Consider the following 22,620-nt stretch of genomic DNA (forward strand, 5'->3'; position numbering starts at 1 on the left):
ATTGTAAAATCATAGTAAAAAGCCACAAGTTCTAACAACAAAACACCTAATGAGATTAACCAGGGTTAACTCCACTAGGATAGTGGGAGGCAGTGGTTAAACACAGATGACTCTCCAGATGCTGTAGCAAGACATCCATAATGATTTCATCACAGGCACAGCTGGGGAGATGCCAAACTTGCTCACTGCAACTGAAGCAGGTGACAGCAGATCTCTGGTTCTCCCCTAAGTGGCCACACCACCGACAGCTTGGCATTTGCACCCTCTGCTACCAGCTCTTCCAGATCAGAGCACTGCTGCTTCCAATGCTGACAGCAGGCATCCAGTTTCAGAGATGGATCACTACACTTTAAAAAAGCTTCCTTAAAGTTTACGATGGTGGAGATGTCACATAACATTTGGCTTTTGATGTGATGCAGTGTAAATGCTGTAATCATATTTACAAGACATGATTGATAACATGCTGTGCATGAACTCCTTCCTTTAAACTTTCCCATAAAACACATTCATCTGCTATTTCCCAATCTCAACTACCACAGGATCTCAGTGAAAAAAGAAAAATTAAATATGTCCAAGCAGGGCAAATAGGCCCTGAATGACTGTTCAGGAGCAGGAGAGAAAAGTTCAGCTCCAAATTTGAGTTTGCAGAATTACTATTATGCCCTTACTTTAAAAGCCTGTGCAAATTGGGTGTTCGGGGTTTGTTTGGTTGGTTTTTTTGCTTGAACAAACCAGACTTATACCCCATGTAAGATTAACATGAAATCCCAGTGAATACTAAGTCCCACGGCAAAACTGTTCGCTTGATTACCAGTTCAATTAATCCTTTTTTTTTTTCCAGCAGTGTGATCTCACTGTTACAGAAAGTTACTCCTGAGGTCCACTGCTGTATAGGGATCTATGGGAGATGCTGTGGAGGGAGCTATGGAGTTCCTGAGCTGCTTTCCTACCTGATAATACTCTCCCCTCAATTGCAAACCACAGAAAAATTACCTTAAGTGATTTATTAACCTAGGTTAATACAGGTGGCTCTGCTGGCAGGGAATTAGGGAGCACTCTGTTATCGTTCTGGCTCGGGAGCTGGGAGGTGATAATCTCGGACATGGGGCAATCACAGATGGTGACAGGGAGCAGGCCTGATAGCTACTAAAGGCTTCCACTGCAGCCGTAGGCACCACAGCCTGTGTCTGGGGATGGAGCACTTCACAACTGAGTCAATCAGTTGAGCTCCCTTACATTGCTTGAAACTCCCCTTCAACACCCACACAGGCAAAGTTTGACTCCTGATCATGAATGTGACCAGCTCAAGCAATTGGAAAGGAATTGAATTCTTGTAACTAGATTGTGATGGAAAAACTAAACCACCAGTAAAAATGCAAATTTGTCCTAGTAAAGGAAGAACATGGCAAATAAGCCCAAGTGAAATGGAAGATCTTAAAATACAGTTATGTTGCATTAGGCTTTCTGAGATTAAGGCAACCAAACACAATGTATTAAAAAACTCCAGCTGCAAAATAATCAAATTCAATTTTTGTGTCATACAGAAATGTATTATTTTTGCTATAACAAGTTTGAATATACAGCCAAGTATGTCTAAAACATGCTGGAAACCTTTGGGCAAATAGGAGATGAGGTTAAAGTTGAAGAAAAATCATCCTCCGAGAAGTCTGGCAGGCGGTAAGGTTGTGCTGGAATCATTTAAGATTATCTTGTGTAGTAGTGGGAGACACTTTGAATGGTAGGACATCCAGTCCTCCAGATGTTCAGATAACAAATGTTTTCAAGGCACTTTGAAGATGAAGCACATAAATAGAAGGTTTCATTATTAGATATTAGGAAGAGTAATAAAAATAAATACAGTTCATACTAAAGAACATCTGAAGGCTCTTTTACGAGACACAACACAGGAGTCTTTTCAAAGTAGTGATTTATTTTTTTCACATTACTCCTTTTCATTAGCAGAGTTCAGAAATTAATTTGAAAATTTCTATTTCATTCAATCCAGCAGTGTCAAACATTTTTGCCAAAGAAAGACACAACTACTCAGACAGCGTAAAGAAGCTTGTAAAAGGCTACTAGACAGAGAAGTTCACTCAACCACTAGCAGCACTGATTGGATCCAGAGCCTCAATAAAAATGGACAGACAATATATGCCCTTACCTTAAACCATCTCAAATACCACACAAAGGAAGGGGTGACAAAGGAGCAAAAGAGCATACTGTAGAAAAACAAAATGAAAGCCATACACCCAACATCTCAATTTCGAACAGTTGTGTAAAAACATCTGGAAGTTGCAAATCTTGAAGAACCCAGCATTCCCCTGGTTGCCTGCTTCACTCGAGGATACCATATTTGGTCTCTACGAACTGAAGAACAGGAACAAAAAGAAGCATAGCATGTCAAATAAGGCACATGCACAAGCTAGAGATTTGTTGTCTTTGTTACAAATTAATCCATCTTCTGTATGATGAATGAGAAATCTCCTATAGACTCAGGCTGTGAGAGCAGTATACTGCAAAAATTCCTTTGTGATATGGATGGGCACTGGAAGGGGATCTTGCACCCTGAGGCTGACACTCACAAATGTGATCTTTCAGCCATGTACCTACGGTCATTGTAAATGTATACTGTACCTAGTCACCTTTTTGCTTTTCCAGTGATGATTATACGTAATGACAATTTTTATGGATATATCTTCAAGAAGGGAAATTCCAGTAAGATCGTAGAAGTGCCTTTGAAGTAAGGAGTACACTGAATGATAGCCATTAAAAATTTATGAGGTTTCTTTTACCGGTAGAAGAGAAAGCTCTGTGGTATTTGATAGACCTAAAGTGAGACATACTGCAAATTTAAGTACCACTAACAAGAAAAGTTGAGAAAGCAACTCATACTGTGCTGGGAAAAGAATGTACTACCTTGTGCATAATACGAGGCAATTTTTGTGAATGTCAGTATTATCAGAGAAATCCTTTCATTGAAATATCAGACAGGACATCATCAGAAAAAAATAGGAGAGGGAGCAGGCACATAGAAACAAAGCAGATGCTAAATAGTTGCCAAATGGATCAGTAAATGACCACTTACAGAACTGAGAACCAAATCAGGCAAGGACATGACAGTCCTACAGAATGCAAAGCTCTTGATTTTCTTTGTGATTCTGGAGGATGAAGGGTTGGTGTGTGGACAAATAAATATTTCTTTCTCTGATTTAAACATAAAAGACGACATGAGGTAAAAAACCCACAAACAGTTTTCTAGTGAAAGAGAAGCCTAGGAATATGAGGAATATTTTAGGAACCTCCAATTGCAGTTAGGACTACAAGGATCCTGAAAAGCAAAGCCATTAGAGACAACAGCGTTCTGCATGTGTGGTGCACACATGTAGAACTAAAAATACACAATGAAGCTGCAGATACAATTCTTTAAAGTGAAGAACACCAGAACTTCCCTCGCCCATAAAATCTTCCTTGGGTTCAGTTGTGTGTGTGCCTCAGGGTATGGTAAGGGTTTACAGACTGGGCTGCTAGTCATCAGCTTGTCCCATCCCCAGTGTTCTGCATAATTCAGAGACAGCTTTGAAGACAGAAGAGTTAAGTTCCTTGCAGGTCTCTCTGTTTTCCTTTGTATTATAATACTTGAGTGCTTCACAGACTGCATTTATAACAAGCCTATGAAATGAGGGACTACTATAAAAGATGGGAATTGAAGCACAAACAGATTAATGTCCAAGGGGCCCACCTCTTTTGTGTGCCTAAATTGAGGCTCCTGGGATTATTTTTTTTTTCAGACTTTTCGGCACTAGCAGGCACTTTACATTTTCCAGACACCACTTCCATTGACTTCCATGGCTCTTATGAGTGCTCTGCAGTTCTGCAAGTGAGACCCCTGCACACAGTGAGCAATTACCTGCTAAATTCTTGGCGTTATAGCTGCACGCTAAATGTGTTAGAGAGAGAATTCAGTTGTCAGTGGCAGCGTTTCCCCACCCCAGCTCTGCTTGATTCAGTAAATACCTTCCAGTTTCCTCAACAATAAAGGCTAAAAAAAAAAGAGAGATAACAAAGTCTCTCATTAAAGAGTCCCCTCCTTTGTGCTACTGCATTCAGTGTGCTGAATAGGTCCTCTCAGACTGTTGCCAGAAAAAGTCTCCACTGCAAACTGAAAGTAGCGGTTTTCTCCTGTTATTCCAATGAGGTGCTTCCCTTTCCTGGAGAATTTCTAAAATCTCCCTGAGAAAAAAGAGTATAGTCATGAACGGTGAACTCCATATTGGAGTTGCCACTGGAAATCCTGCTCAGCAATTTCAAACTCAAGCGAGGAAGTGGGATGGGGTCTGGAAAACATAAATCCGGCGTAGGTCCCTGTATTCCTGTATCCAGGAAAGAGAAAAAACAAAAACAAAACCCAACTGGTTTACTGGAAATCAGTTTTCTTGGTTTTGACAGTTAGTGCAGATGAATAAGAATGGATGATGGAATGGTTCCCCTCATATATTGTGCTCTTGATAAAGCAAAATAATGTGGAAAAACTGGTTTGCTTTCAGATACTCAGATTTGCTAATTAAAATGAACATCTGAACGCTATCTATGCACATGTTACTTTGGCCAGTCTTGAAAGTATAAAGCACAGTGAAAGCTGTTTAAAGTGCCCATACTGTTAGTGTATAGTTAATGCCCTAACATAAAGCAAATGACATTCAATGTTTGTGAAAGAAGCTAATGGTTCCTTCTGAACTCTATGAATCTATTAAAAAAAAATATTAAAAAGTTACAGAAACATTAGTATTAATAAAACAAAATAAATTTCCCCCCTTAGTTGTATATGAATACCTGGTTACCTCTTTGAAAGACTTTTGATTCAGCATCTTCCCAACACCCTGACACTGCTCGGAGCATAAAAGACCTGCAACTTCAGAACAATCCTCTGAAATACAAATTAGCTACTCTAATTTGTTTCCAACTAAAAAGGCTACAAACAGTTTTTTCTCTACATGAGTCAGTCCTTTTGCCATAATACACTACAGTTTAGCCAATGTGGGGTCATACTAGATATTGCCCCACCATATCAGATTATGCCATGAAATGACTGTCCTTGTCACCCACTATTGATACCTCCTGCTTCCATTGGCAAGCAACTAACACTTGCACTTGAAATTAATATAATAATAGCCGGTGCCATAAATGGCCACATTTATCTGTCATTTTCATAAGACCACTGCATGTACTCCCAGGGCAAGATTTAGAAGTTCATTACTTGCAACAGGAGAAAAAGATGTCTTACCCATCAGCCCTTAGTATCTGCTAAGTTCCTGTCAACATGAGCACAGTGACGTTGTGTTGATGTGGAAGACTGAAATGCAAGGACAGGAAAGACTTCCAGCACACGGTACGCCTCTATTACATGTGCGAAATATCTACCACGGGCTTCTTTGGCATCCCAGTTTTGATCCAACACTGACACATCTGAAACTGAAGCACCATTTTTATTTAGGCAGGAATTTTCTTTTTTGCCTCTTTCTTTCTAAGCCCTCAGGCACTCTGGGCTATATTCACTGATATTGCATGCCTGTTACAGCTTCCAAATTCAGGAGCATAATGAGTGATTTAGACTTAAAGGCTGAGCGGGGGAAGGCGGTGAGATTCAGCACCTAAGTTAGGCTCCATAGTAAGCTATCTGGATATTCTGTACTTCAGCAGATCAGATGAATATCCTTTTGCCCCACTCTGCCAAAGAACACAACACTCCTGTGCTTCACAAGACAGAGTTTTAGCTTCAGCATTTTGTAACTACCTGTGAACTTTACTGTAATAATGCTGAAGAGAAAGAGATGGATTTCCCCTGTTTAAGTTGTTCATAGCATCAAGATTTTTTGCATATTCATACCTCTAGGTTGCCTGTGATAATCTAGCTCTGTTTTAACTCTCATTTAATAACATCAGTGTTGTGTCATGTAGCAGTTGCAGAATTGCTACAACATTTTCAGCCTGTCTGTGCTGTCACCTCAGACCTTATGAATCCAAAATACTCCAGCATTGTCTTCCTTCCTGAAAGGCTTGCACTGACCTGCATATTTGTTGAATTTGTCCCAATTTCCAGCAGTTTCTTCAAGGTTTGTTCAAACGAATAAGCATTTGCATTGTGAAGCTGTTTCCCACAACAAAAGGACACAGTCTCTGAATGTGGTCTTTGTGCTTTCTCTTTGACCCCAGTTATTTGTTGCACAGACGACATGTCGCTGTTGCAGTTCCCTGGCATCTGTAGTTACTGTCACCACTAATCCAGTAATTTCTAGTGCACAGTTTTGGGCCAAGCCAGCCAATCGCTGTTTTGTAATTTCCTCCTTTTGCACACCACACACTAACCAAGCCTGCAAAACAACACTGAAACTCAGAAGCTCTGCGCAGCTCCATTTTCTTAATTGAATCATAACAGTCAGAATTTCCTTTGTTTCATTTGTTCTCCTTTTGGAGATATTTTTTACTAGTAGTACATACAAACTGCATAGATTGAACGCTGTCTTTGATTATGGCAAATATACAGCCTCCTGAAGATTAGCTTTATACTGGCTACCTCATCTAGCTACCCAAGTGGGACACAGCAAGCGTCAATAGTCATTCAGATAATTTTGGAAGTTCTCACAGAATGTTTATATGTCACTACACTACACTTCAGTCTTTGGACCTGATTGCTTCTTGTATGTGCTGAAGAGTACATACAAATTTTCATAAATAACTCAGTTTGCAGGACTTTGATGACGTATATGCAGAACAGCACAGAGAAGGAATGAGAGGAAATCTTTCCACTGGCTGCAGGCACACTGGAGTGATGTGGGATCTTTTGTTTTTTCCACACAAGACTGGAAGCCTAGCCCTCCTGGAGTCAAAATGAATTTTGCTGTAGCTTACAGCTGCAGGTCTTGATTATTACAGCATTTTGCTTCCCTCAGGGTTTTACTAGAACAAGGCTTAAGAGAAGCAAATCCCATGACAGATGTCTGTCCTACCACAGAGGCCCTACTTGACTTTTCACTGCACTCAATAATATTTCCCATACATGGTTAAATGTTGCAAAGGACTTTGTGGGAAAAACTGGTCAACGAGTATGTCAACTTAAACACTAAAATAGTGTTTGAGGTGAGGATGGTCCCTAGACAAGGCACCTCCCTACACTGAATGCCCCTGATAGTCACCTCAAAGAGAAAAGGAGAAGCTAATATAAGCATATTCTACAACTATCATATCATTAGGCATAGAGGAATTAAAAATTAGTTTGAGTTGGCGTCCAGCGAGCCGACCTCACTCCAAGTGCAAAACTGACAATTGGGAGATGATGGAGTTATCCTGAGGAGACACAAGACATTTCAGTTGGGAGAAAACTGGCCATCAGGAGTGGAGGTAAAGGACCAGGATGGAGCTGAGGACCTGGAAGATGTACACTATTGGTGCTGGATAAAGGGTATAGATGATTCTGGAGCAGTAATTCAGGCCTTCACATAGAAGTACCAAGATGCCTGCTGTGCTCTGAAGTTACAGAAAGTGCACTTTAAATATTAAGAATATAGGTACTTAATATTGAACAAAGCCACAAGATTTCCTGAAAGCAGTTACTGCTTACGGAGCATTACCTACTTGTGGCAGAAAACTGTCAAACTTTCTGTTCAGTGTTTTTCCCAAATATAATACATATAGTCTGAAAAAAAAAAATAACAAAAGATGGGGTCTGGGAATGAAGTAGAGAATACAGCAAACCCTTGCAGTGTGTAGAGAAACAGAATGCACAAAAAACCAAAGAAGATGAGCTGTCTTTCAGGGCTTTCAAACCTGTGATGGTTTTTGTTGGTGATGGTTTTCTTTTTTTTTCTTTCATGACATATTTATGCTTTCCAGTGAATATGATAGGATTCATGAGAGTTATTCTCAGTGTTTAGGAGATTTTAAATTATGGATACACAGTATACATAAAACACTGTATTCTCTTTTCAGCACTTCTCTCTTTCACTCACTCCTCTGGCACATTTTCCTCAGAGCTTCTCACTTCAGCAGCTGAAAGGCGTTTATTGCCAGGATCTTTTACCCTTATTTATTTGAGCAGAAGAAACACACCTTACATCTATTGCCTGGAGAGAAGGAAAACCACGGAAGCGAAAAGAGTGTTTCCAAAGAGCTACAAAGCCTCACTGCCTGAAAGTCTTGCAAAACAGAAAATAACTACCTGGCATGAAGATCGAAGAATAGGCAGTAACGCTTAAAATCCCTAGGTTACCGCTTCAGCCTGTGTATAAATTATCCCTCTAGAGGCCAGTAGAGTATAAAAAAACAGTTAGCATGAACTAGACCGTAATATCACTGTAGACCCAACTTTTCCCCAAATTATTGACATTTAAAACTTCTTCCAGTGGTCCAGAGGCTGCCTTTTGCATTGAGACTGAACTGTTCTGGAATTAGAATAGGAATGTAAAAAAGCGTGCCACAGTGTTGCCTTTATCATGGATCTAAATTCCTTATGTGGTGTCAGGGATATTAGAAGAGTGCTCGCTAAAACAGATGCATCGCCTTCATTCATATAGGGAAGATCTGCTAATTTAAGCGCTTTGTTTGACATTAGCGCATACTTAGCAGAAACAGCCTGTATTGCGGTCAGAGCCAGGAACGGGACTCTACCATACTCCAGCACTGATTTGCTGTCTCTGAACCTTGTGTCTTGGTTTTGTCATCTGTAAAACCAACACTGCACAGCCAACCTGGGAGAAACACCTCCTGCCTCACAGAAGTGATGGCAAAATTAATTACTGTAATCAGTTACATGGAAAAGCCTCAATAAAAAGTGAAGTAGGAATGCAAAGCAATGAGACATTTGGCAAATGAAGCAGGTATACACATTCCTTAGTGTTTTTTTCTAATGAGTGCACTGATCTGATGGTTTCACTTTGAGCAGGTCTTACTTTAAGGCTTGTTCCTGCAGCCCTCACGCAGCCACATTCCCACAGAAGTTTGCTTGAGGAAGTCCTTGAGATTCAGTTTTGTGTGTTTTGTCTTGGTGCCAGGAAATATTATCCTTTTAATTAGCAGGTCCATTTCTTTGATAAGTGTTTAAGTGGCTTCACTGCAATTTCATCTCTTCAGTTGTCATCCAGCACCTGGGAGGTAAGGAAAAAGGAAGCAAGCACTGAATTTTTCCATCATTTCTACAGAGGGATATTTGTGAGACACTGTGCTTGTGTGGGTGGGCGGATGGATGGATAGACAGACGGAAAAGGGAGTTTCCTTTATGGGATTCCAATAATTGGTATGTGGTTTACATTCCATTCATCTGAAGGACTCTTATTTTAATCAGAAACAGGCTTGGGCTACTAAACTACCTCTAGTGTTTAAAACATGCCCTTGCTTTCAGCCAGTGAGTTTTCTCACATGCATCTTTGCTTTGGCACCCACAGGCCCCAAGGAGTAATGTGGTCATTTACCATCAAGAAGTGAGCATCAGGTCCTATAACAGGAGTTGGTTCAGAGCCCTCTGGTTTTCTGATTGCTGGCTTCACATGTAGAAGCACTTTGCAGTGCATTATTTGAAATTGGCATTGATTTCTCAAAGAGGGTTTTGGTTTTGCTTTTTTTTTTTTTCCTAGGCTCATCCAAGTCTGGGAAAGCCTTGTCTGGACAGTGTCATGGAGGTCTGGCAGCACAGCTTGGTCTTAGTAGCCAGACGCTAATGCAGACAACTGCAGAGAAAAGCCCCATATTCAGCAGCTGGACTCACTGCTGTGCATTAAGCACAAATGAACGAGGGGCTAACACCTTGTCCAGAACTAGTCAGACTAAATAAACAACAACACAAGACAAATTTCAGCTTTGGAGCTGTTGAGAATGTGAAGAATTTCAACATCAACTGCTGTCATCCAAGGGCACAGAACACATTAATGACTTTTGTAGTGCATTGGTATGCTGTTATTCAGAACTCTCTCTGGACCGTTTGTGATAGGCCTGTAGTAAACCCTAAAAATTTCTTCAAATCCCACCTTTGCTTATCAGCTAAGTTCTTCTGCTGTCCAGATTTGTTTACCCTTAACTTTTAGTTATGCATGCCCAGACACATTTATCTTTTCTGGGCATGAGTAACCTGTCTAGATTGTAACTGCATGCACTTTGGATATTTCTATATCATCCATCCTTGACCACACAAATGGCTTCTTGCCACAACCCCCTCCAGGGCTCACCATCCAGGCAGGTCTGTCAACCAGCCCAGCAGAATATCTGCTGTGGGATGCTACGCAATGTAAGAAAGGAAGAACAGTTTTGTAGCTCATGTCCACAGCAATCTGGGTCCATCACAGATGTTTTGCATATGCCATTTACCTGTCTTATGCCTCAGTTTCTCCATGGGGAGAGGGTAACTAGGGACAGATGCAAATCCAGCATGGAAGGGAAGGCTAATCACAGGGAAGATGTGATGAGGGAGGTCTGTGGCGCTGAGTTGTGGACGGAGACAACAACTGCACGGTCTCACAAGTTTGTTCTGGCTCAGTGCATCCTGCAAAGACAACACATGACATGGCTTCAACAATTCATCAGTCTTTGGCCTGCACTGGGCAGGTAAGAATTGCTAATGTCATGAAGAAAGCAAAACCATCAAATTCCTCTTACTTCTCCCTTGTGATTCAATAGCCTCTTGGCAACATTCACTTATCCACTGTTTATTCAGAATGTGAGATTCTTGGGACCCAGTTTAACATTGGCATTGGCAGGTAAGAAGTATTCAGAGCTGCGTTCTGGGTTGCAAAGGTCTCAGCAAAACCTTCCACCTAGAAGCTGAATGTTTCTTCTCTCACACCACAATGAAGCAGGAACTTCTTTCCTTGGGCAGACGCCTTTAGCCCTGCACTCTGTTAGCCCTCCAAGAGGTGTGTGTCCAACCTGTGCATACCTGTCACAGGATGCCTTAACCAAATTATGTTACTGCATTTTGTCTTGCCTGGGCTTTCAGACATCCTGATCTCACAGGCTCCAAGATGTCTGTCTGAGATTCACTTTGAAAAAGATTCTTCCACCTTGATTTAGCATTAACAAAATTAATATTGTAAATACATGGGTCGGACAGTTGGGGTGCCGGCTTCATTGCTAATTCGGAGTAAATCTATCAAGATCGGTGATATTCTGATCACTGAACGCTGGATTGAAAACAGAATTTGCTGTAACCCAACCCTGTTTCAGCCACATCATTTCCAACTAGCTGAACAGATGAATAGCAACATTTTGTAAGGCTCCCTAGTGCTGTCCTGTCATTTGAGTTTCACCCACAGTTGCTGGTTTGGTTTATTAACATCCTGACTGCATTAGGCGATATTTTTTTTTCCTGCCATGAAATGAACCATAATTTAGTTTGGGTGCTGAGATTCAGTACAGAGATAGCATTTGCTACAATAATGCTTTGCTGATGGACACTGATGGTTTTCCAGGGTAGGGCCATTTACTTATGTTGGAGATCAACACAGCTTGATACAAGGAGTCTTTGGATAATCTTTTTGGGGGTGACTATAATGAGTTTGCACCATATTCGATTAAAGGAAGATGAAATGCTGAATAAACTATGACTAGCACACCACAGGGGACTCCTAGCAGCACAGTCAGTTCATTTAATCATTCCCCAGTGCTCTCTCTGAACTGATCAGACAGCACCTTCACACACCAACAGCTATAATCCAGCCTTTAATGTTAACTAAGGTGTGACTGCTTAAACTTCTGTGTGTTTTGTTGTTTTTTTTTCCCTTCTCTTCCCTTGACTGGCCACAACTGTTCAAGTGTTGCTGAAGGTTATTCTGTTTAAGTATTAAAAAATGCTTAGCTAAATAGGTTAGCTTATTTGCTTTTGCTGATAGTAGCAGTCCACCCACAGAGCCCTGTCAAATCTCTTCAGTGTTTTGGAAACTGGATAAGGGACTTATTCAGTGACGTGCAAGTTTTGCCTGAGCCAGGAATGAAGCGTGCATTTCATGAAATGAGAAATAACCTCAGACCACACACACAGTGTAATTCCTGAACTCCAGCTCAGGCTCTCTTCCCCTTGTCCCCGCACACACATACACACGCTCCTGCTAAAAAACAAGATGATGACTGACATCCCTTAATCCTTTAAGCATTCTTTTACAGCTAAGAGCAGAGGCAGGTTTTTGGAGCTTAGGTGGCTCATTATTAGCAACAAGCTGATGAAAAAATGGATTACTACAGTATGTGCATACCATGCCAAAGAGAAATAGCAAAAAGCCTATGCCATCCAAACACAGTTTTTGAGGGGAGAAAATGCTGATGCAAACATATTAAAGCTATTTTTACTGCACAGGGAGATGTGGAAAAGCCCTCCCTACAATTTTCCTAAAGAATAACATTGGTTCTGTCACTCCTTGTTTATTTAAGCTAAAATCACTGAGTGTTTCAAATATTATTTTCCATTATAATCCAGTGAAGTGGAAGAGACAGGTATGTTTAGTGCATATACAAAACTCACATCCTTTCCTCTCCCAAGCACAGGAATTATGCTGCATGGCTGGTGAGAACAAACTACACTCAGAATAGGCAAAGGGCAAACTTTTCCACAGCTGTAACTCCGTTGCTTCAGTATCACCTCCAAAGCTTAATTCTCACAACCTTACAGTAAGCGAGTGCACTTAAACACTGAGACACTGGCCAAACTCCTGCTCAGCTCTCCTTAAATAGTTCCTTTATGCTGGTCTAAAAGAAGTAGCATCATTGTGTTCAGCGGGTAAAGAAGTTCTCCTGCATTGCTATTGTAGCACCTTTGCTGAATTGCTCCTGCAGAGCTTAAAATGAGCAAGTAAAGATGCTTACAAATTAACTTCTGTACCTCATTCATGGCTTTGCACCTGATCAAAAATACCATCATCCAACCAAACCACTGATATCTATCATCCTGGATACTCTATATCTGCTATTGTATACAAATGTACATCTATGCTTGTATCATACACACTGCTGTTACTTCCACCAATAGTTAACCTTGCTTAATACTTTCCATTATAAGACCTTGTTTTTAGTTGTTTATAACTTTGCCAAACTCTAAGTGCTCAAGCTGAAATTTTCCACGCTGAATGTATGTGTCAGGCTGAATTTTTCTGGTAAGTTTAAACTAAAATAGTACAGCTGTTCTGAATATGGGGTTGAAGGAGAACAATCTCCCTTTTCTCTGTCTTTTTCTTACAGCTATTTCACTGAGAATCTGTTTTGTCTGCATGCTTTGGGAGAGATACTGCGGGTGAGAAAAGGGGTTAACTTACTGTAAAGCATAGCCTGTCAGGGTCATGCCCGGTACTAGCCAAATTCTGAACAAGTTACAAAGTTCTCAAAACTGTGTTTTATCCGTGCTCCATATAAGTCTCCTAGAGAGTAGTACCATTACTTTCTGAACACTTCACTGAAATAGAAGATGACCCTGACCTTCCACACCCCCTCTACCTCCATCACCAGACTGTGTGCACATCCTTCCCACAGATGCACTGAGCATCCTCCCAATTAAAAAAGGGATCTTTGTGCAGTTTGGGACTTTTAATGAACTTTCTGGTCCTGGCCCCCTGTGATACCAGAACTGACCACTGAGAAATTCTGCCCTTTGTACCATCACTACTCATTGGTGGTGCCCATAAAGTACACTAGAGGAAGCTCGTTAGCTTGGATACAAGACAAAGAGTTTGGGGTAACAAGAAAGAATTGGAAAAGCAGAGCAGATTCAAAGAGACAGATGTGACATAGCCAGGGCTTAAAGATCCATTGTGTTAAATACATGAGCACTGTCCCCATGCTGTAGAATAGAACCAAGAATTCACAGATGCCAGAACTCTCTTGTTTTCAACCAGTTTCTGTGACGTGTACAAGCAGCTACACCTTTCTTCACCTAACTGGCTGGTCCACAGAAGAGACTGTAACCTACTGCTTCCTGTTATTCCATTCCAGTCTGTCAAGTAACAGAAACTGTGATTCTAAATGTTGATGATGACCTATATGAGGATCAATCACTACCAAGAGAATTCCTTTTACTTCTTGGTTTTATATGGAAGTTCTCAAAAAGCACATTGCCAAAACCACACTAGAAATACTGAAGTTATAAAAATACTCAAAATTTAGAAAATACCAGCATTAAAAACACAAATGCAAACTGGTATAAACACATTATTGTATAGTCTGCAACTGCATGCTCACTGATACTAACTTCTTCCCAAGCACACCACCCTTCTTCTGTGCAGAGGACACCACCTTTCTGGAAAGATCCTTCTATTTCTTTCCCTTTCAGATTTGTAGTTTTCCCTATGACCGTCCCAGCACAAAGCCAAGAATGAAGACATTCAGGTCACACCCCAGATCAGCTGCAGCCTTTGTGGCTGTGAAGAGGCCACAGCTGCACAGGGGCTACCACTTCAACTCATCCAAAACAAGCTACTGGGCAGCTATAATCCCTTCTAGCTAATTTCCAGTTCCCTGCCTGAACAAAAACAAAAGGTGAAGCCAGACACATATCACAGACTTCATATTTGTTACCCTGTAATCCTGCAAGGCTAAAAATGGAAGCTCTCTGCCATCAGGAGGAATGGACTCACTGCAGCTTCCCAGAGGTTCTGAGCACCCTTGTCTCGCCTCTGAAAGAATGAAACAACAAAAGATAAACCTGTAACATGCTTAAATGATTGTAATTCAATTACAGAGGGTTTCACTGCTCACTCCAAGTCTTAAACACAATGTCTTCTATCAAGATGACTCTTGGGATTTCCTTGGTAAGGAAAGTAAAATAAAAATGTGTCATTCTATTTTTTTAAGCTCTCTTTACCTTTCTAAAAGTATTTTCTTACCACGACATTTTTTTTTCAGACATATCATTCCCAAGACTACCAGGAGACAGCTGTCTCTTCTCACGGTAGAGGCTAGGACTTCATGTATGAGATGAAAAACTGTAACCACACTGCATATACCACCACAGTCTAAATACCTAACCATGCAGAGAAAACACTGCAGCAATGTAAAAAGGCCTAAACCGTTACCTTTCTTGGGGTAATGGTGGCAGAACAGTCTGACATTCTGGACATCAGTGTTCTCCAGTTGCAAACAAGTTCCATGTCTGTGGCTTTTTCAGTCACTAACTAGGATATTTATGCTTTCACGGGTGTTCACAAATGTTAATATGTAGGGTACCTGAACCAAAGGGTAAAGGAAAAGAATTTTTTTAAAAAAACAACTTTAAACAGCTTTCCTCATTATTACTGAGGATTTTAAGCCGTTCATTACAAAAGCAACAGCAAGACCAACTTTTCTATTTAAGTGCCTTCCTACAGCTTCTGTCTCTTTTAATGAAGTGGAATTTATTAAGAGAATCCCTTCATGCATATCCAGAAATGTTTCAGAACAAATACTACAGTTTAGGCCAAACATATTTGCCTATTTATTCTCTTCTTCCTTGTTCATGTGTGCAGCTCACGAAGAATCAGAGACATCACAAAATCATAGAACAGTCTGGGCTGGAAGGGATCCTCAAAGTTCATTTAGTCCAACCCCCCTGCAATGAGTAGGGACATCTTCAACTAGATGAGGTTGCTCAGAGTCCTGTCTGACCTGGTCTTGAAAGTCTCCAGCAATAGGGCATCTAACATCTCTCTGGGCAACCTGTTCCAAAGTTTCACCACCCTCAGTGTAAAACTTTTTCCTCCTGTCTAGTCTGAATCTCCCCACTTTTAGTTTAAAACCATTACCCCCTGTCCTGTCACTACAGAACCTGCTACTAAAGTCTGTCTCAATCTTTCTCATAGGCTAAAAGGCTGCAATAAGGTCTACATGGAGCCTTTCTTCTCCAGGCTGAACGATAACCAACTCTCTCAGCCTGTCCTCACAGCAGAGCTGTTCCAGTCCTCTGATCATTTTTGTGGCCTCCTCTGGCCCCTCTCCAACAGGTCCATGTCTTTCCTGTGCTGAGGGCTCCAAAGCTGGACACAGGACTCCAAGTGGGGTCTCACCAGAGCAGAGGGGCAGAATCACCTCCATAATCTGCTGGCCAAGCTGCTTTTGATGCAGCCCAGGATATGGTTGGACTTCTGGGCTGCAAGTGCATATTGCCGGATCATGTCCAATCTGCCATCCACCAATGCACCCAAGTCCTTCTCCACAGGGCTGCTCTCAATCCCCTCATGCCCCAGCCTGTATTGATACCTGTGATGGCCCTGACTTGGGTGCAGGACATTGCACTTGGCCTTGTTGAACCTCATGAGGTTCACATGAGCCCACTTCTTGAGCTTGTCCAGATCCCTCTGGACGGCACCTTGTCCCTCAGGCATGTCAACTACACCACTCAGCTTGGTATCATTCACAAACTTACTGAGGGTTCATTCCATCCCACTGTCTATGTCATTGATGAAGATATTAAACAATACTGGTCCCAGTACAGACCCCTGAGGGACTCACTTGCCACTGCTGTCCATCCAGATATTTTGCCACTGACCACTACCCTCTGGGAGCAATCATCCAGCCATTTCCTCATCCACTGAACAGTCTACCCTCAAACTAACATATCTCTCCAATTTAGAAAGAAGGATGTCAAAGGCTTTACAAAAGTCCAGATAGTCATCGTCCATAGCTCTTCCTTTGTCCACTGGTGTAGGTACTCCATCGTACAAGGCCACTAGGTTGGTCACATAGGACATGCCCTTGGTGAAGCCCTCACAGCTGTCTCAAATCACCTCCCTGTCCTTCATGTGCCTTAGCACAGCTTCTAGAAGGATTCATTCCGTCATCTTCCCAGGCACAGATGTGAGGCTGACAGGTTGGTAGTTCCCAGGGTCCTCCTTTCTACTCTTTCCAAAAACAGGCGCGATGTTTCCCTCTTTCCAGTCACCAGAGACTTCACCATGACTTCTCAAATATAATGGAGAGTGTCTTGGCAGCTACATCAGCCAATTACCTCAGGACTCTGGGACGTGTATGATCAGGTCCCATAGACTTACACGTGTTTAGGCTCCTCAGCTGGTCTCAAACCTGACCTTCTCTTACACTGGGAGGGACTTCGCTCCCCCAGTCCCTGTCTTGTAGTTCATCCACTGGAAAGGTGTGGGAAGAGAGCTTGTCAGTGAAGACTGAGGCAAAGATATTACCAAGTACCTCAGCCTTCTCATCATCTGTTGTTACCACTTTTCCAGTCGTGCTCATCTTGGGGGTTACGCTTCCTTTGACCTTTTCTGGTTGACACACCTGTAGAAGCCCTTCTTGTTATTCTTTGTGTCCCTTGCCAAGTTCAGCTCCAGCTGCACCTTGGCCTTCCCGACCCCATCTCTGCACAACCGGGCAGTGTCTCTATGCTCTTCCCAGGACATCTGTCCCTGCTTCCACCACCTGTGCATTTCCTTCTTGCTCCTTAGTTTGACCAGCAGGTCTCCACTCAGCCATGTTGGCCTCTTGCCCTCCTTACCCCATTTCTTACACTTGGGGATCGAGAGCTCTTGTGCTCGATGGAAAGCAATGAATACTCTGTAAAAGCAATGATGAATGCTGCTGATTTCTGGCATTTGCTGTGGATGGAAGTTATGATTTTTCAGTGTCTTCTTAGCAGCCTAAGGTTTCTGAGTTTGAAATTAAGTGCCGTCAGATGGTGAATTACCCAATTACAACAATTTGCTAGAACCACAAAATCCTAAACTACAAAACTATTCTACATTCCCAAGGTTTAACCAACAGTATGTAGGTGAAGCCCACATCTAGGTAAAATACATATTTGTTTTGCCACAGGCCTAAAATATGCATTTCATACAATCATAATTTCTTTCCACATATGCTAGAAGTCAATTATATTGTATAGATAATCTACAATACAACTCTAATTTATAGTATATATATATATAAAATATGTGTAGTATATAATACAGAGTATATATATTACATGTAAGTGTATATATAAGTGTAGGTATAGGTAAGTAGATATATATAAGTATATTATCTACCTCTAATGATTAGGACATGTAGTAATGTAAAGTAAACATGTCCATTACAGGGTAAATTAGATTCTGGTTTTGTCAAATACTGCATAGAGTGTCACATCAAAAGCAGAACAGAACATTAATATTTTATTAAAGATAAGATATTCCTCAATATTCCCTCCAAGTATAAGACTCTAAAATTAGAAGTAGTGTATTATAATCCAGCAATATATACAACCACAGCAACAAAATAGTGGAGGGCAGAGATGGGAAGAGGAGTCTGAATTACTCTAGCTATGCTGGTGAGGCATCTGCACATGAAAGGACCAAGCCAAGTTCACATCTGAGTCTACTGCGGATGTGATGAGACCAAAGAACAAAAGAGAAGTTTTAGAAAAACTACTTTCTCAGCGGTACTTAAATTACATTCCCAATTAGACCACAGTATGAATTTGTTTTCTTTGCCATTGAATTATAAACCAGAAGGACTAGGAACTGTGCTGGAACTTCCATCACTGCCTGAATCATGGAGAGGCCAGTGCTGCCAACAGTTGTGAGCATTTACCTCAAACAATATAAACAGACATCTGGTATTTGTTTTTAAAGTAATTGGCATAGAATGATTTTCAGGGTGATATAGGAGATCATGTTTACATGAGTGTTCACTTGGTGGAAACAACCTAATATCAAACCATAGGGGAAGAAAATCTCTTTAGTATAAACAGTTCTGTTGAAGTAAAACACAGATTCATTCTGAGTTGAGCTGGTATTCGTTTAGCATCCAAGCTATCCCCACTGCTTTGCCATTGTCTTTAATGGGTGCAGCATCAGGGATTGCTAATGTTGATATCAGATACACAGCCAATGTTCATCCATCGGAACGTGCTACAACAGACCAGTGCAAATTCTAATGTAATTATGCTGTGTGTGTAAATTTTCAGAAAACAATGCTTTAGTGCAGCAGGCCTGCTCATGCTCCAGTTTGTGTCAGTCATGTGTGCAGTCTCAATTCAGTCATACTGCATGTGAACACACAGACAGAAGGTCAGGTTCTGGCTGTTTGATTCTATCCTCTCAGCTCAAGCAAACTCAAAGAACAACTGAGGTAATATGTCCTCAACTATCATGCACATAAGACATACCTATACTCTATTCCTTCTTTCATTTTAGGCTACAGTCCTCACCAAGCAAACAACTCTGAAGCTCTCCAATCATCCTGCGTGGATGTGCTTTCCTTCTCTTTCAGAATTACCTGGCAGAATCACAGAAGAGACACAGACACAGTTAGCATCACAAGGACCCTCCTATAATCCACATGAGATCTATAGCAAAAGAGGTATACCTCTTAAATACTCTGAATCACTGCCTACCTCTCTCATCTGCACATAGAGGTCCAATTTAGATTGTATACGTTTAGTTTCCTGACTTACCTTAAGCCATTTATATACTTTTCAGGTGCCTTAATCAGGATGGTAGGTTCCGGCACCATGTCTGCTTGGATGGTCATTACTCTTTTTCTGTAGGATGCATTCAGTCAGGAGGTACTGAATTGTGGAATGGGCAAACACAAGGAGAGAGAGTTTTCGTAAGGATATTACCTCATTTGTTGCATAAGCTGGAAGGTATGCAGTGAATAAAATATGCAGGGCACTGCAGGAGCAGAAAAATATGTAGCAGCAAAGGCAGTTAAATGCTTCCTTGGAAGAACATAATTCTCTCCTCCTTCTACTGTTAAGATTCGTGAGGAAGTAACTTAAACCATTTTTTCATACATAGTAGCTGCATTATCATATGTAGAGAATCGACTGATACCTTGATTATGCTGTTACCGATTTCCCTTGCCTCCTATTAATGCTGCAGCCATGGCACTGGCGTCAGTCTGCCTTTCAGTGCTTGAAGTCATGACCCGCTAAAGCTGAGCCAATACGTCCTTTCAAACTGCCTTACTGTGTCCACAAAATGTTTGTATGCATACTCTGACTTTCTCAAACATAGTCATTATCTGAAATTATTCATTCTCCCTCGTCCAGACCAAATATTAAATCTGTGTACCACATGGCTACTTCAAAATGTAGTTATAAGCACAGCTCCACTTTGCAAAACATGCTTAAGATCCTAACTACACTGCAAATCAGACCCAGGACACACACAGCGTTTTTAACTAGGTCTGGTGACAGTTTTGTAAACAGGTTGCTGACAGAGCCGCATTTGTTAGTGTAGGCAGGGTCAGATTTCTTAGTATTTCACTGGCAACCTATTTTTTTTTCCAGTCAAAGAGTTTCCACTGAGGGCAACAGGAACTAGTGGTACCCCCTGTTAGGTCAGGGACCCAGAGCCGGACCCATAGGAACCCCATTGAGTAAAAGAACAAGGAAACTGCAGTAGGGAACAGTAAAAACCTAGCAAGCCATTTACAGCTGAAAGCAATGACAAAAAAGACACCCTTCTCCTCCTGGCTGATTTGCAGTGAGATTAGGTGATAACTACCACGAAGCTATTCCCCTATGCTGGGAGGCTGGTATGGTTTTCCTGTAGTCTGTGCCTCCCTGCAACCATGCAGGAACCTGTGTGCAGAAGCTGTATGTATGAACTCTACTCTCCCACAATCCTAAATACAGCATACCCCTTCATTAGCAAAGCTGATTTGAAGCATATGCCTTCAAATATAGGTCAAATCATTCCTTTTTGAATTTGTTCAGATTTTTTTTTTTTTAAATCATACAGACATCTTCTTAATGACAATAATACTTTATACACAGATCCCTAGAGCACTAAGTTGCACTATTTATGTCTTAGGTGATATTCCCTAGTAAAATACATTAAATTTGCCCAGGAAGCTATGGAGTGACATAAATCTCACTTCAAGACATCTTCCTGTAGCTCAGTTCAATTGCAGATAACAAATGTGTTTCCACAAATTTATCACCAGTACTTGGCATACATGTGAATAAAGCATGCGCTTCTATGGAGGTTTTGATTTATGCATATCATCACCTTACAGATGAGAAACATAATTTCCTGATTACTTCAGGAAAATGATGAAGGCTTCATACTTGGCAACCAGCCCTGCAGTTCAGCGTTCTATCCACACAGTTCCACTGCTCTGAGGTTCTTCTAAAAGAAGTAAAATGAGAAATCTTACCTAACTCGATCAGATTTTGCCCTCCCTGGTATTTACTGGTTCAGACCATGACTGACAAACCAGTGGTACCTCTCTCTAGTGCCCTGCTATCAGCTGAAATCAACAAAGGTATTTAGCCTCTTCTGGCCCTCAGATGAGAAATTACCAGTCCCTCCTTCTGGCCTAAAAAATGGTCAGTTTTACCTATGCAACTTCTAACAGATAGTTGTCTCTCCTATTCTTGATGACGTCCAATATTGATGCTACCCAGCTCATTACACAACACCCACCCTTTCCGTGTTTCCATGTTATCTAACTTCACTTTGGTCTGGTTTAACTCTTCTGTTTTGCTGTGGACATAAGGGGACTATTCCCTTTCTCAGTACAGCAGCCTTTTAGTGTATTTGGTGGCTGCATTCTTTTTTCCACCAAATCTTCTCTTCTTTAGCTGAGCAGCAGCTTGCTTCTCTAAGCAGAAGAATGCTAATCTGTACATGAAATAAATACTGATGCCACCAATAAAAGGCCATAATTTATGCCTTATTTATTAACACTAACAAGAAAGGTGCAGATATTCCTTGTCTCAAGTTGACTTCTTCAGCTGTACACAATTCAAATATACCAATAACTAAAAGAGCTTATGCTTCTTTTATTTTCTTAGTAGACTAATTTTTTTAAAAGCTGCTCCAACTGACTGTCCTAAATTTCACTTTGTATTTTAAATATTATTTAGTATACTACTGTCACAACAGCATAGATTCAGGGGGACAAAAGCAGCTAGTGAACACAATCATTTTACTTATGTTATCTGCCTATAAGGACCCAGGCTCTTACTATTTTATCATATATGTTAAATACTGAGCTCATTGTCCCAGGTAGTTAAGTTAGATTTCCCAATTAAGTTTTTAGATGGCTTCCACTTACAAAAAGCACATAATGGTTAACACAGAGACAGAGCAAAGTCTACAACAGCTTCCCATGACCTAAAGTAGAATCTGCTCCAGATCAAATTTAAGCTTATTTTCCAATGGGCAGTCATCCAGACCACAAAAACTACCACCATTCACAGGCTGCTGCTGTGCAGCTTCAGCGTCCAAGGTTTTAAAATTTCATAACATTTACTCTTCACATTAAACAATTTATACAATATACTCAATGTAAAACCCTATACTAATACGGTATTACATCTGAGATGTCGAAGCGTGCGAAAATCAAAGATTAAGGGTTCAGGTTTCCAGAGCAATAGGAAGCCCTGGCCTCTTTTGGTTACGTGTTATGATAAGGTACTCCTTTGTGTGATCTCAAAGCACTGAGAAATACAACAGGTTATTTGGCAAATGAGATATGATGTTCCTTGTCTTATAACCACTCCTCCAATCTGTGAAGAACAGCTTTCATAAGGAATTTCATTACAGCCAGCATTTCAGGAATAATGTGATAACTTGTCAGTTTGTAGAAATTCCTTATTCCACACATACTGGATGGCATATTCCCAACAACTGTCAAAGTGAACTGTTCCTTTCTGAAATACTGGTAGTATATTAAGTA

The 22,620-nt window shown here is 41.0% G+C and overlaps 1 protein-coding gene across 2 annotated transcripts in view; it reads right to left on the reverse strand.

Annotated features, from left to right (window-relative positions):
- Window positions 1-1,910: 1,910 nt before the first annotated feature.
- ERCC6L2 (ERCC excision repair 6 like 2) overlaps window positions 1,911-22,620 on the reverse strand; it is an 80,267-nt gene continuing 59,557 nt past the window's right edge. Inside the window, exons 18-20 of one of the 2 annotated variants that reach the window (XR_010468918.1) lie at window positions 19,094-19,203; window positions 10,351-10,525; window positions 1,911-9,137 (exon numbers count right to left, since the gene is read on the reverse strand). Coding sequence is in view for 1 of the 2 variants with exons in the window: in XM_021293172.2 (XP_021148847.1) it covers window positions 9,127-9,137; window positions 10,351-10,525 (186 nt within the window). In the remaining variant the exon portion in view is untranslated. The remainder of the gene's footprint in view (window positions 9,138-10,350; window positions 10,526-19,093; window positions 19,204-22,620) is intronic. The other variant, XM_021293172.2, reaches the window with a different exon arrangement.

The sequence above is a fragment of the Columba livia genome, chromosome Z (genome assembly GCF_036013475.1).
Source record: "Columba livia isolate bColLiv1 breed racing homer chromosome Z, bColLiv1.pat.W.v2, whole genome shotgun sequence".
Lineage (NCBI taxonomy): Eukaryota > Metazoa > Chordata > Aves > Columbiformes > Columbidae > Columba > Columba livia.